General features: G+C 43.8%; 1 protein-coding gene across 1 annotated transcript in view; it reads right to left on the minus strand.

Moving 5' to 3' along the window:
• Nucleotides 1–13,357, minus strand: part of LOC139390224 (SET-binding protein-like) — a 104,623-nt gene extending 91,266 nt beyond the window's left edge. Inside the window, exons 1-2 of the mRNA XM_071137481.1 lie at nucleotides 12,683–13,357; nucleotides 3,477–4,040 (exon numbers count right to left, since the gene is read on the minus strand). Of these exons, the coding sequence (XP_070993582.1) occupies nucleotides 3,477–3,878 (402 nt within the window). The 5' untranslated portion in view covers nucleotides 3,879–4,040; nucleotides 12,683–13,357. The remainder of the gene's footprint in view (nucleotides 1–3,476; nucleotides 4,041–12,682) is intronic.
• Between the last annotated feature and the right edge of the window lie 1,398 nt (nucleotides 13,358–14,755).

Consider the following 14,755-nt stretch of genomic DNA (forward strand, 5'->3'; position numbering starts at 1 on the left):
GTCGTGCCTGTCAATGTAATAGAATCCTACCTCAAAGCGTTCTGCCTACAACAAAATCTATTGCATACTTAGTTTTGCATACTAAGTCTTGCATAGCTCGTTTTGTTTCGGTATGTGATATTGAAAGTAGCTAATATTGCAGTGATTCGATCACATTTCCCACAGTAAAGGGAAACGTAACTAATGGGGAAAACTCTAAAAAATGTAAGTGAAGTTCATATTGCTGATATTTCTTCTGCGTGACAGTCACACAGCTTAGAGGGAACATTGTATAGCAGATTATAATGTTTTGAGCTAGTAATATTTCAATATTTATATTTAGAAACTAGCTATGACATACGTAGCCAATTAATATAACAGCTTTGGATTTCACCTGTCTCAAAAGCGAATGGTTTTTAGCGTTTGGAAAGTTACGGAGGACAGAGCTCTTCTCCTGTTCCAATCAGTGTGGCTCGCAAAAATGATTGCTGTCCTTTTTATGAAATTACACATTTAACCTGTTCATGTAAAAATGACCGAATGCACTGACTGTTTGAACCTGGCAATCAAAAAGCCCCAATCAGTAGTTAGATGTGCAATCAGCAAGATGTAAGTTGTGTCCACTCCGGTAGCCTACACAGCTAAAACAGTATTTTCGACAGTGCTTTTGATAACAATGACCCATAAAAATGACATTGGTCGTCCCTATATTAGTAAACTTTTTGATTATTATTGTATTTTTTTTGTGAAGGTTCAGATCAGACAGACCATAATGTTCAAAAAGTACATATGCAAAGAAATAGATTTTTTTTTAATAAGCATTATTTTTCCCCATCTCATCTCCCCTCTACCTCCCCCTTCTTAGTAGGTGCGACCCATTCCTATTCCCCCCTCCCTCCTTTGGCTCATGTTGTGGATATATCTATGCACAAAACATCATGGATAACTCATCTTGTGTTTGTCTAATTGTTTGTGGGAACAAGGCACACACGGATAGAATCAGCCTGCATACATCAATATTCGATACAGATATTCAAAATACAATTAATGAATTCAAACATAATTGCATTATAATATCTCATAAGCTTTTGAACTTTTTGACTACTCTATTAAATGTATCTAATGTTGTTTCCTTGGCACCATCTGGTCACCAACATTCTTTTTGCAGCGGTCAGTCCAGACAACCATACAAGTTTCTGGGGAACTGTGAGAGTCAGTGAAGTGAAGAGTCATCGTTCAACAACAGTATATTTGGAAGATAAACTTTTTCCTAATCTGTATTCTGTTGGTAGTCTTTAAGATCTATATTTCATACAGTAACTGTTCCCATTGATTTACAGATGGCTTCTAGTAGTTTTTATATATATATATATATATATATATATACACACAGTGACTTCGGAAACTATTCAGACCCTTTGACTTTTTCCACATTTTGTTACGTGTCACGACTCCCGCCGAAGTTGGCTCCCCCGCCTGTTCGGGTGGTGCTCGGCGGTCGTCGTCACCGGCCTACTAGCCGCCACCGATCCCTTTCCCTTTTTCTTTTCCCTCATCAATCTACACACAATACCCCATAATGACAAAGCAAAAACAGGTTTTTAGAAATGTTGGCAAATTTATACAAAATAAAAAAAACAGAAATATCACATTTACATAAGTATTCAGATCCTTTTTCAGTACTTTGTTGAAGCACCTTTGGCAGCGATTACTGCCTTGAGTCTTCTTGGGTATGACTCTACAAGCTTGGCACTCCTGTATTTGGGAAGTTTCTCCCATTCAACTCTGCAGATCCTCTCAAGCTCTGTCAGGTTAGATGGGGAGCGTCGCTGCACTGCTATTTTCAGGTCTCTCCAGAGATGTTCGACCGTGTTCAAGTCCGGGCTCTGGCTGGGCCATTCAAGGACATTTAGAGATTTTTCCCGAAGCCACTCATTAGTTGTGTGCTTAGGGTCGTTGTCCTGTTGGAAGGTGTACGTTGGCCCCAGTCTGAGGTCCTATGCGCTCTGGAGAAGGTTTTCATCAAGGACCTCTCTGTACTTTGCTCTGTTCATCTTTCTCTCAATCTTGACTAGTCTCCCAGTCCCTGCCACTGAAAAACATCCCCACAGCATCTTGCTTCTCATGGTTTGAGTCTTTAGGTGCCTTTTGGCAAACTCCAAGTGGGCTGTCACGTGCCTTTTACTGAGGAGTGTTTCTGTCTGGCCACTCTACCACAAAGGCCTGATTGGTGGAGTGCTGCAGAAATGGTTGTCTTTCTGGAAGTTTCTCCCATCTCCACAGAGGAACTCTAGAGCTCTGTCAGAGTGACCATCGGGTTCTTGGTCACCTTCCTGACCAAGACCCTTCTCCCCCGATTGCTCAGTTTGGCCGGGTGGCCAGCTCTATGAAGAGTCTTGGTGTTCTTGGGGACCATCAATGCTGCAGAAATGTTCTGGTACCCTTCCCCTCGACACAGTCCTGTCTTGGAGCTCTACGGACAATTCCTTCGACCTCATGGCTTGGTTTTTGCTTTGACATGCACTGTCAACTATGGGACCTGATATAGACAGGTGTGTGCCTTTCCAAATCATGTCCAATCAATTGAATTTGCCACTCCAATCAAGTTGTAGAAACATCTCAAGGATGATCAATGGAAACAGGATGCACTTGAGCTCAGTTTCAAATCTCATAGCAAAGAGTCTGAATACTTCTGTAAATAAGGTATTATTTTATATTTTATAAATTTGCAAAATCAAAAAAACTGTTTTTACTTTGTCATTATGGGGTATTGTGTATAGATTGCTGAGGAAAATGTTTTATTTCATCCATTTTAAAATAAGGCTGTAACGTAACAAAATGTGGAAAAGGTCAAGAGGTCTACTTGTGTTCTGACTACCTAACAACTCAGTAAGTGGATGGAGTGGGAGTGATTTAATATTGCCAAAGCTATTTTACAAACATCTGAATGCTGAAGTTGCCGCGCAGATCTAGCCTACGTATATTAGAACAGGGATAGGGTAGCCCTACCTCTCGTTGGCGCGAGCAGCTGTGTCTCCCGCACAGTGCACAGTTATTATCTGATTTGTAGATCAATGTTATACACAGTTATATGCATAAACGTTTGATATCCTGAAGGAGAGGATGCATCAACTCAGTCACAACAGATGAGGTATTTTCAGAATAAGGCAGAAAAAAAATAAGATTAAAAAACATCTGTGAATTTGAGATTAGTAACGTTTGAGTCTGTTTCCTTACCGATGCACGCTTCATTTGGATTGGTCTGGATTCCCTTGGACCGATGCACTTGCATCTTAAACATTTGAACATCTTAAACACTTAAACATTTGATGCGTATCCGTGAATTGTTACATCCCTACTGATCATCTCTTTGGGCAACACAACCAAACAATCAGCTCTAAACTGCTGACTAACATTTCAAAATGCTTCAGCATCATTTAAAGCTACATTAGCAACAGTGTATTCATACCAGTAACGTATCTAAAAGGCATCCTTACCCTCTTCCTAGGGGGTCCCTTGTCCTGCGCTGCACGGCCCCCTAGCCGGCCCCCTCGGCCCTCTCCTGAGGGGGGCCTGATGGTCATCCGGATCTCCGGGGGACAGATGTAGTTCTCCAGACTCTTGGGGGGCTTCTTGGTGCGTTTGGTGGTTTGGATCTTCAGCTTCAGACTCCCCTCCTGGAAGCTGGCTTCTTTAATGGAGAACTCCTGCTCCTCTAGCCCCTCCCCTTCTCCATGGGACCCCCAGCGCTCACCCATCACATCACCAATGACCTCATCACACCGCGAAGCAGGCCCCAGACCCGCCCTTTCCGGTTCTTTCTCTTCAGGCTCAGCCCTTCCACCTCCTAATTCCGCCTCTTTAGGTCGGGCTGAGCTAACCAGATCCCTCGACTCCATCCACACTCCCGCCAGAACCAGTCAGGATCCAGAGAGCGGCAGCAGCTAGCCAATAGGTTTGCAGAGAGTGGCTGTCCGTCAGAGTGGGTTGCCTTAGGAATGTTAGCTACTGCTTCTGGATTGGTTCTCCCACAGGAACACATGTAATCCAACAAGGCCAAACTACAGAGAGAGGAGAGAGAGAGAAATTACTATCAAAACTTTGAAACATACCATTTGTAGTGGCAGTAAGGATTTGAGTCCAAAACGTGTACACGTCCGCACAGCAGTGTTCTAGAAAATGGAACTGTTGGCTTTTTTTATACCTTTGGAATTCTCAGTGCAGCTCAAGCAACTTCTCCAAATGTCAACACATTCAAATGAATACAGGACGCGCACGCAGATCTGCGTTGGTTTGGAATTTTGGGGAGGTGAGCGGTCGGCTGTGTATCCCCTGCTGTGCATCCCCCGCTGTGCATCCCCCGTGGACGGTGGTCTCAGCCGCATAGCTATGTCACAATGGGCCGCCGGACTATCGCGGCTCTGCGTTTGTGGACTCTGAATTACGCTTTAGTGTCTCAGAGTTTAAGACTGGTGCATGAGCAGGCAGAGAGCTGTGCAGGCATGCCATACACACTCATTTACATTTTACACTGTGTAAACAACATTTCACACACACACACACGTTCTTTCTCCCCACCCGCTCTTTCTCTCTCCTTCACTCTCTCAATGTAAAATGAAGACATTCCTCTCCAGCTCTCTAAAGGGAGGGTGAAGCTAGCCTGAGGACACAAGAACAAAAGCTGCAGATTGAGATGAAAAAGCTGACGGCTCTTTTTTCCTTTTCTCCTTCAGCAGAGGGAGGGAATTGCGTAGACTGAGAGGGAGAGGGGGAGGGGGAAGGTACATTATTTTTCCAGATGTGGTTTACTAGCTGATCTCGAAAAAAACTGCGTCTGACCTGTTTCACACATCCATAGAGACACTGCGGCACTCGAGGATCAGAGTTGTCCACCTATAATGCCATTTCTGCTCTCTAGGGAAGAGGGTGTGTTTGTTTCAGACTCAGCACAAACACACATAAAGCCCTGTCACTCAGTGAGCCAGTCAGACTACCACCAGTATTACATCCATCTCTCAGTAGACATGTCTAATCCAACTGAGAGATGTGTATGTACAAAGCCTAAACACACACACACACACACACACACACACACACACACACTTTTATTCCATGAACAAATACACACAAAAACAGCGACCAAAACAAACAGTACACTTCACACTCCAGCTCCTGTGAGTCCCATCCCTCACACCGACATGAGCCACGTTTAACAAACATTGTATTGTTTCAAAGGATATGTTCTGTGTACATTACGTCTTTATTTGACCTTACAAGTAATCTATGGGTCAGGAGAAACTGTAATCCACGATTTGAATTTATTGAAATAAACCTCAGCTACACTTGTCATCTGCACATTTCATACTGAGAGTTTATGTACTTAGGGTTTGGGTTAGCGTGTACTTCAGGCTCCTGTATGTGTGTGTGTGTTAGCCCCTGGATCAGCCTCCCGTCCTGTACAGCTGATCCCCTGTTGTCATGTTAGCCAACAGGCCTTGGAGGTCTTAAATGCTCTGCTCACAGAGGGTTTGGATAACCAGCATAATACACTATAGAGTTTCAGACTATCAGAGTATGACTGTACACACACACACACAGCTCTGGCAGTATGTCCCTGTTTGGTCCTCTCTGTCGGGTTTGGTCCTCTCTGACTCGGCCCAATGGCATATTTTAAACCCCCCTGTATGTGTGTGTGTGCAGTGACTGGGCCCTAAGGCATGTGTTAAAGCCACCCCAAATGTGTCTGTGCTCATGGACCAGGACTCTCCCTTGGAACAATGAGAGGAAAACAAGGACAGCTGCCAAATCCAACCACATAGCAACAAATCCAGTGACCAACCAGATCCTCTGAGGAGGACACAACAGCAGTCTCTACACTGCTCTGTCTACACTAAATGGTATCATTTACAAGACCTTAAGAAGACATTTACAACTGAGGCAAAACCATATCAAACAGCTAGATGATTCCACATCTCCAGCTCCATGTCCATGTAGCTTTGAATAGACTTAGGAAAAAGTATTGTTTTTTTACACTTGAAGTTCATTAATACACAACTAATAAGACCTACGGAATAGAGTATAGTTTTACCAACCCTGCTATTACTTACTTCTGTTCAGGCTCAGTGTCCGCTCTGGAGCATGAAGTCACAAGGTCTGCTGGGCGGCTACTGAGTAGCAACCTAGCGATTCCAAAATCCCTGGTCTGCCCTGTCAATTACGATCGCCAGAACAGAGCTGTTTTAGAGCTGTCGGGCTCTAAAATTAGTCTATTGTTATCAAGTTCGATCCCCACAGTGAATTATTTTAAAGTTTGTTACAAATGGAGATATTTAATTAAATAGTGATAGTGATCCTTTCTGACTGCTACATTTGTTGTCACACAGGACCACGTGCTGGCAGACCAATCACGGGCCGGCAGGCTACCAGGAAGCTCCGGTTGACTCTCTCAGGCAGGATGAAAATGACTACATCAACCATGATCCTTTGCTAGTTACAGCCACTTTCACCATGATCCTTACAAAATTTTGTTGGTTCAATTCAACCACATTGAGCAATATGGTGCGCTTCAAATTCAAATAGTTCCAGCTTCATGCGCCATCGGGAGGTTTCCATAGGAATACGTAGATGACGTCAGCGCTATCACTATGTACTGGTCTATGCTTTAATGTCTATGCTTCTGTTACTGGAAATGAGGCTGTGTTTATGTTAGGATGACCCTTACTGAGCCTCTCTCGCTCTGAGCCTCAGACTCTCACACAGACACACACCTCTCTGTATGCCGTGTAGACAGCAGGGTGATTGTGAGAGGCCAGACTGGCTGCATAAATAGCTTTATTATGTTCCTAACGCTGCCAGCTCTACCCACAGTTTCCCTCTAACCAGCATAAGGCCTTTCCTTCACTGTGTGTGTGTGTGTGTGTGTGTGTGTGTGTGTGTGTGTGTGTGTGTGTGTGTGTGTGTGCAGAAAATGGACCGTCTTTGGCAGTAATAGGACAGAATTTAGACTATTAAAATCTTTCATTTTCATCAACTACTACTCCAACACGTACTTGAAGAGCACTTTGATGAAAGCTATGATCCTCTTCCTTGTGCATATGGGTATAAGATAGAGAGAGGGAGAAAGAGAGAGAGGCCCAGCCGAAACACAACCTTTTAAGGCTGCAAACCCAGCAGCCTTAGGCGGACTCAGAAATAGCTCCCGCAAGCACGTACATGCACACGCACACGCACACACACTGAGTATGATGGCTCTTGTAGAAGATTTGGTGTCTCTTGGTGTAGGAGTGTTGCAGAGACTCATACATCTGATGCCAGCTACTCTCTCTCTCGCCCTCCTCCCGACTGTCTCTTTAACAGAGATAGGTGGATGAGGATAAAAGGATGGAACTGCCCGTAGAGACTGATCTGTAGAGACTGATCTGTATAAACCAGTGGCTCCCTAACAGTTGGCTGCTGCTATGAGACTGTATCCTGGCTAAAAACCTTGATTCTGTTAACTAGTTGAACCATGGTTTAAGAGGATGTGATCTGTCCCCCATAACACACACAAAGAGAGACTGAGCTGGTTAAAACATTCTTAGACATCATGTGAGAGTAAGATAACACAGGTCTTAGTGGCTGTGGTTGCATAATGCCCCTGATAAAGTCACACACCCAGCATTAATCTAATAGACTAAAGCAGTTCCTGATGTTTTACCAGTCTGAGACCCCCCAACCCTGTGTGTGTATGTGTGTGTGTTTTTGCAAGTGTGCGGGCATGCATGCGACATGGCTTACTCTGCTATCCCTGATCACATAACCAAAGGACAGACAGGTCCTCAACATTCACATTGCCATTGAGGCTCTGCATTAGTCTGCTGTATGAGCATGGCTGGTAGGACAGTAGATGAATGTTAAACCACTTCAAATGCAGCAGGAGCCTAACCCTCTACCATACCCCCTCTCTCCCTTCCCTCTACCTCCCTCATCTCTAACTCACCCCACTCTCCTTCTATCTCCCTTCTGTCTGCCTCCTCCCTCTCTGCCAGAAGGTGTTCCTGTACTGATACGCAGCTCAGAGTCCGCCAACAGTTAGATTTGTCCCTGGATCTCTTTCCTCTATTCCCCCTCTCTCCCTTGCCCCTCTGACCAGCTCTTTCTCTTCCCCCTCTCTCTACCCCCCCCCCCTCCCCCATCTTACTGCCTCCCTCCCTCCCTCCCTCTCTATCCTCTCTCTACCCCCCCTCCCCCATCTTGCTGCCTCCCTCCCTCCCTCTCTATCCTCTCTCTACCCCCCCTCCCCCATCTTGCTGCCTCCCTCCCTCTCTCTCTATCCTCTCTCTACCCCCCCTCCCCCATCTTGCTGCCTCCCTCCCTCTCTCTCTCTCCAGTCTTGGCTGGGGTCCAGTGTTACCCAGAGGAGAGGGAACACAGGGGACATCTGGCCACACTCCTCTCCTCTGTTTCACATCACTTCAGATGGAGAAGAAACAAGCAGAGAAAGCCAGTGTAGCCGATTAGGTCTCACTTTACAATAAGTGTCCTTAATACCTATGCACTGGCAGGTACAGTCGATGGGTCTGCTTTTGGCTCAGGTCTCAAACCAGAATTACTATCACAGCTGGACCAACCTTAACAATTTTCACATTTGAGAGAGTACCCATGAACTCTTAAAGGGTGCCCTGTCACAGGTCTAGGTTCCCCTATGATTCCAACACTGGCCCTAACAGTTAGCCTGCCTACATCATGGGCTTTGAATTTGCTCCAGGAATCCAAACTGATTCCAAATGGTGAGAGCCTCTGTTAGTACGCTACTGCAGTCCACCATCCAAGATGTTTCCAGTTGCCATGACAACAAGAAGCCCCACACCACACATATCAGATACAGCGCCTTCAAAAAGTATTCACACCCCTCGATTTTCCACATTTTGTTGGTTTTACAGCCTGAATTTTTAATTGATCAAACTTAGATTTTGTCACTGGCCTACACACAATACCCCACAATGTCAAAGAGGAATCATGTCTTTCTAAAATGTTACAAATTAATATAAACTGAAAAGCTGAAATGTCTTGAGTCAATAAGTATTTAACCTAGGGATATTTTCCTTGCCAAAAAAAACAATACCGATAACCAATATAAAAATGTTAGCGGCCTTTTAAGAATTCTAGTACAGCTAAACAAGTTTGAAACACACACACACACACACACACACACACACACACAGACCAAAAAGTTGTTTTGTTGTCATTTACGTACACTTCCGTTCAACAGTTTGGGGTCACTTAGAAATGTCCTTGTTTTTGAAAGAAAAGCAAATTTTTTGTCCATTAAAATAACATCAAATTGATCAGAAATACAGTGGGGCAAAAAAGTATTTAGTCAGCCACCAATTGTGCAAGTTCTCCCACTTAAAAATATGAGAGGCCTGTAATTTTCAACATAGGTACACTTCAACTATGACAGACAAAATTAGGGAAAATCACATTGTAGGATTGTTTATTAATTTATTTGCAAATTATGGTGGAAAATAAGTATTTGGTCACCTACAAACAAGCAAGATTTCTGGCTCTCACAGACCTGTAACTTCTTCTTTAAGAGGCTCCTCTGTCCTCCACTCGTTACCTGTATTAATGGCACCTGTATGAACTTGTATCAGTATAAAAGACACCTGTCCACAACCTCAAACAGTCACACTCCAAACTCCACTATGGCCAAGACCAAAGAGCTGTCAAAGGACACCAGAAACAAAATTGTAGACCTGCACCAGGCTGGGAAGACTGAATCTGCAATAGGTAAGCAGCTTGGTTTGAAGAAATCAACTGTGGGAGCAATTATTAGGAAATGGAAGACATACAAGACCACTGATAATCTCCCTCGATCTGGGGCTCCAAGCAAGATCTCACCCCGTGGGGTCAAAATGATCACAAGAACAGTGAGAAAAAATCCCAGAACCACACGGGGGGACCTAGTGAATGACCCGCAGAGAGCTGGGACCAAAGTAACAAAGCCTACCATCAGTAACACACTACGCCGCCAGGGACTCAAATCCTGCAGTGCCAGACGTGTCCTCCTGCTTAAGCCAGTACATGTCCAGGCCCGTCTGAAGTTTGCTAGAGAGCATTTGGATGATCCAGAAGAAGATTGGGAGAATGTCATATGGTCAGATGAAACCAATTTTTTTTGGTAAAAACTCAACTCGTCGTGTTTGGAGGACAAAGAATGCTGAGCTGCATCCAAAGAACACCATACCTACTTTGAAGCATGGGGGTGGAAACATCATGCTTTGGGGCTGTTTTTCTGCAAAGGGACCAGGACGACTGATCCGTGTAAAGGAAAGAATGAATGGGGCCATGTATCGTGAGATTTTGAGTGAAAACCTCCCATCAGCAAGGGCATTGAAGATGAAACGTGGCTGGGTCTTTCAGCATGACAATGATCCCAAACACACCGCCCGGGCAACGAAGGAGTGGCTTCGTAAGAAGCATTTCAAGGTCCTGGAGTGGCCTAGCCAGTCTCCAGATCTCAACCCCATAGAAAATCTTTGGAGGGAGTTGAAAGTCCGTGTTGCCCAGCAACAGCCCCAAAACATCACTGCTCTAGAGGAGATCTGCATGGAGGAATGGGCCAAAATACCAGCAACAGTGTGTGATAAAGAAGGAAGCCTGAGCAGAATAAAAATATTCCAAAACATGCACCCTGTTTGCGATACGGCACAAAAGTAGGATATAAAAGAAGCTAAATGGTGCTAAGCACAAGCAAAATCCTAGATGAAAACCTAGTTTCAGTGTGCTTTCCACCAGACACTGGGAGTTGAATTCACCTTTCAGCAGGACAACAACCTAAAACAAGGCCAAATCTACGCTACAGTTGCTTACCAAGAAGACAGTGAATGTTCCTGAGTGGCCGAGTTACAGTTTTGACTTAAATCTAATTGAAAATCCATGGCAAGACCTGAAAATGATTGTCTTGCAAAGACCAACAACCAAATAATAACAGGCAAATGTTGCACAATCCAGGTGTTTAAAGCTCTTTGAGACTTACCCAGAAAGACTCACCTCTGCAATCGCTGCCAAAAGTGTTCCTACAAAGTATTGACTCAGGGTTGTGAATATTTATGTAAATTAGACATTTCTGTATTACATTTTTTATAAATAAGCACAAAAAAAAATCGAAAAACATGTTTTCACTTTGTCATTATGAGGTATTGTGTGTGAGAAAAATCTACTTAATCAATTTTGAACTCAGGCTCTAACACACAAAAATGTGGAATACATCAATGGGTAGGAATACTTTCAGAAGAAACTGCATATAATTACAGCCTACACATACACTGGTTCAAATCTGCCTGGTCTAATTCCCCTAATGGGTCACACTTTAAATTAGACTACTACCAGAGCATACAAGTTAACACTGTATTATATAAAACACACCGTGAAATAGTCCAGGGGCAAGAGGTTGATGGGTTTAGCCTGTAACTGGTTTCTTGAAGTAAGCTCAAAGCATTCCTGCCCTGACCCTGACACTAAAGTGGAGTGCTCTATTTGACAGTCCTCTTTCAGCTGCTATGGTAACAGTGTACAATACCTTTGGGTACTCTGAAAAACTCCAGTTAGTAACTACCTAGCTGGTACCAAATGGTAAAAAGTGGTGCTTGTTTCAGTGAATCGCAAAGACACTGGAAAGTAATTTGCTATGAAATTACTGCTTTGTGCTTATATCTAGCCAATTAAAGAGTGGACTGTTACTCCATCCTGAGATTAGATCATGGCCATTTGTGACAGACTGGTGATGCAGTAATCTGCTTGCTTTGGCTTTCTCTCACATACCAGCAGGGTCTCACACACCCTAGGGGAGGGTGGAAGTGTCCTTATAGGCTACAACATCATGGGACCTTCTCTGAAGGTTTAGACCTCTTGGTGTAATGGGTTGTTTTATATACTCTCAGAGTATGACAGAAATATGACATATTTACAGTGATTTCATCAATCTACAGTTGCCTTTAGGATGCGTGTATAACCCTTCACACCACCACCCACACTGGGACCATGAATAGTCTTACACTACAACTCCTAGAAGATCTCAGAGGTATGGACTCCTTTAATGGCACAGGACACAATGCACTTGGCAAATGGTTACTGGTTCAAGACCTGGCCTAGACCAGTGGTCAGAGGGTTATATCTATGCCTTCCACCTGCTCCACAACGCAGACACAGAAACACACACACACAGTAGTACCATAGTTACAACCAGTCACCAATCCATGCCCCTCTCCTTGGTGCTGTTGACCAACCAAGATTGTGATATGCCGCTGCTAAAACAATCCAGTCGGCAATGAAGGAAACATATTTGCTAAAAATGTGCTTGTAGGCTATGATCCAAGTGTAAGTACTAGTAGACTACTCTACCTAATCGTGGTAACAGCTATGGCTAGACAGAGATTCCTCCAATGCTTTTCTGGACGTGTATAATCCTGTATGGGAGAACATCCACCTACTAGTCTACAGAGAAACACTGTAGCAGGTAGTTTAGTTACATGTTTGAAACATTATACAGTCAAAACAAGCTACACATTAAAAGTTTATTTGGATGTGTCCACTTTTTTAAATTACAGTCAACCGCAAATAAATATAAATAGGCCTTACATATAACCATGTTCAATTCACATTTAGACTGCAAGAATTCAAGGTGGTAAGAAATTATAGTGAACTAGGCTAGCCTACTTACCCATGTCCAATGTTTTCGAACACACGAGTCTGTCGTGTAAATATGTTATCAAGATCATTTAAAATCCATGTAGTCACATGTACAGAACCTGCCGTATGCACTGACAGCGTCCTGGATAGCTGTCAAATGGTGCAATAATATTTTTATAGAAAAACCCGAGGAAAATGGCGTCAACACAACAGTGCGCTGAAAACAGCCCCCCCTCCCCCCAAAAAATAATTATAGCCGATCTAATAATCAAATGAACATGTTCACAAAAATAGAAGATTTCCGTTTTCTGTGAAATATAGCGCGTGATGCTAATAGGCTAAACATTGCATGCGGGTAAACTACGCACATTCACAGGTCCACTGCAGAGATCCCCTCGCCGTATCAATGGCTGGTCAGTCGGCCAGCAGCATAGCGCTGCTTCCCTCTCAAATCCGTGACTCGGGGGGAGGATCGGAGCAAACCGTTTTACTGCAGTGAAAATAAACTAGCAGATTGTATCCGAGTAGCCTCCAACCCCACATCCAACGGTAACGTCACTGGAGAAATCGTGGTTACATGCGTAAAAATGGTAGACGTGTTGTTGAGCGGAAGACTGGTGTTTTCGATCGTTTCCCCTCCCCGGTTGGCGGTGGGTCGAAATTAGGGGGTGTTCTATTCGCTCGCTCTAGATCGGTGTGTGTTGCGACCCGTTGCCGTGACTGATAATGATCTCAGAGAGACAGGACTATAGATGCAGCTCGCGCTCTGATAGAGGAGAAGAGCGCAGTGTCGCCTCCACCCGGTAGCGGGTGGTAGACTAGCCTAGGCTACTACAGAAACACAGGACATATCCCTCCCAGTTCGTTTTAAACAGTTTCATAACAGGACAGGAGATCACTGGTCAGTTCCAGGGTAGTTTCCTTTATTCACAAACCAACCTTCACTATCTAATGTATGAGATGTCCTACCATGTCAGATGTCTATACATGTTATGTCAATTGGTGTCACACACTGTATAGGCTACACAGTTATTTTAATGAGCCAGTCATATCATTATTCTGATGGCATCCTCCTCTTTCAGAATTGGGGCAACATCAAACTGGATTTATTTGATCATGCATAAACACTGCATTGTGTGTCTGTGTTATGTTTAATGCATAAACAACAGTATGTGCATCCTGTGCTTCTAGGAGGACAATATATTGACTGAGAACATGAATAATGACGCAGACAGAAAGGAGGTTAGCCGCATCCACTGCAGAATAACTGGACAATGCGTTTGCATTTTGGTGTGTGTTTTTGCTGCCATGATAGCATCCCAACCAGTGCTGATATTTCCATAAACATACATTTATGCTGCATTAATTATTATTGCTGTTTCTCTTTTGTGGCAGTTTTAAGCTATAGGGACAGTTACTCACTCTTATGTTCTAACATCTTGACATAGTGAGATGCAGTAAAGTGGGATGCTCTCTGTGTACAGTTATTCAATGCAAAACACATCCTGCAAGTTGGCTCTGACCTATGGAAAACATCCTCTAACATTAACATGCAAATGACAAATGACCTTTCCCTCCCTCGCTCAGTGTCACTATATCTCAAACTAAATGTGTAAATCTCAGCCTTGTCTGACAGACTGACTGTTTGTGTTTGTGTTTGTGCATTCACTAAAGCAGAACTGTTTATGGTCCAGCACCAGCTAATTTCTCTGGTTATGGGTGTGGGGCCAGTATTATAGCACTGGTGTGTGTGTGTGTGTAAGGATACAGACAGGCCTCTGAGAATAAGAGGTCAACAGCTGCTCCCCAGACAACCAATCAATGCACATTGTATGATTCTTACATACACACAGCAGAACACAAACACACACACACACACACACACACACACACACACACACACACACACACACACACACACACACACACACACACACAGAGAGTAGTTTTTGGATGTGTTACCATGGATACCAGATACCGGCATATCTAAGGGGAGCCGTTCCCAGCTTAAACTGTACATACTGAATTACTATTGGCTAGGTAGAGACAGAGAGGATTGAGGCTTTTTCATTAATTTACGTATTTACATCTAAGTGGTGCATAG

This window comes from Oncorhynchus clarkii, chromosome 30, assembly GCF_045791955.1.
Source record: "Oncorhynchus clarkii lewisi isolate Uvic-CL-2024 chromosome 30, UVic_Ocla_1.0, whole genome shotgun sequence".
Lineage (NCBI taxonomy): Eukaryota > Metazoa > Chordata > Actinopteri > Salmoniformes > Salmonidae > Oncorhynchus > Oncorhynchus clarkii.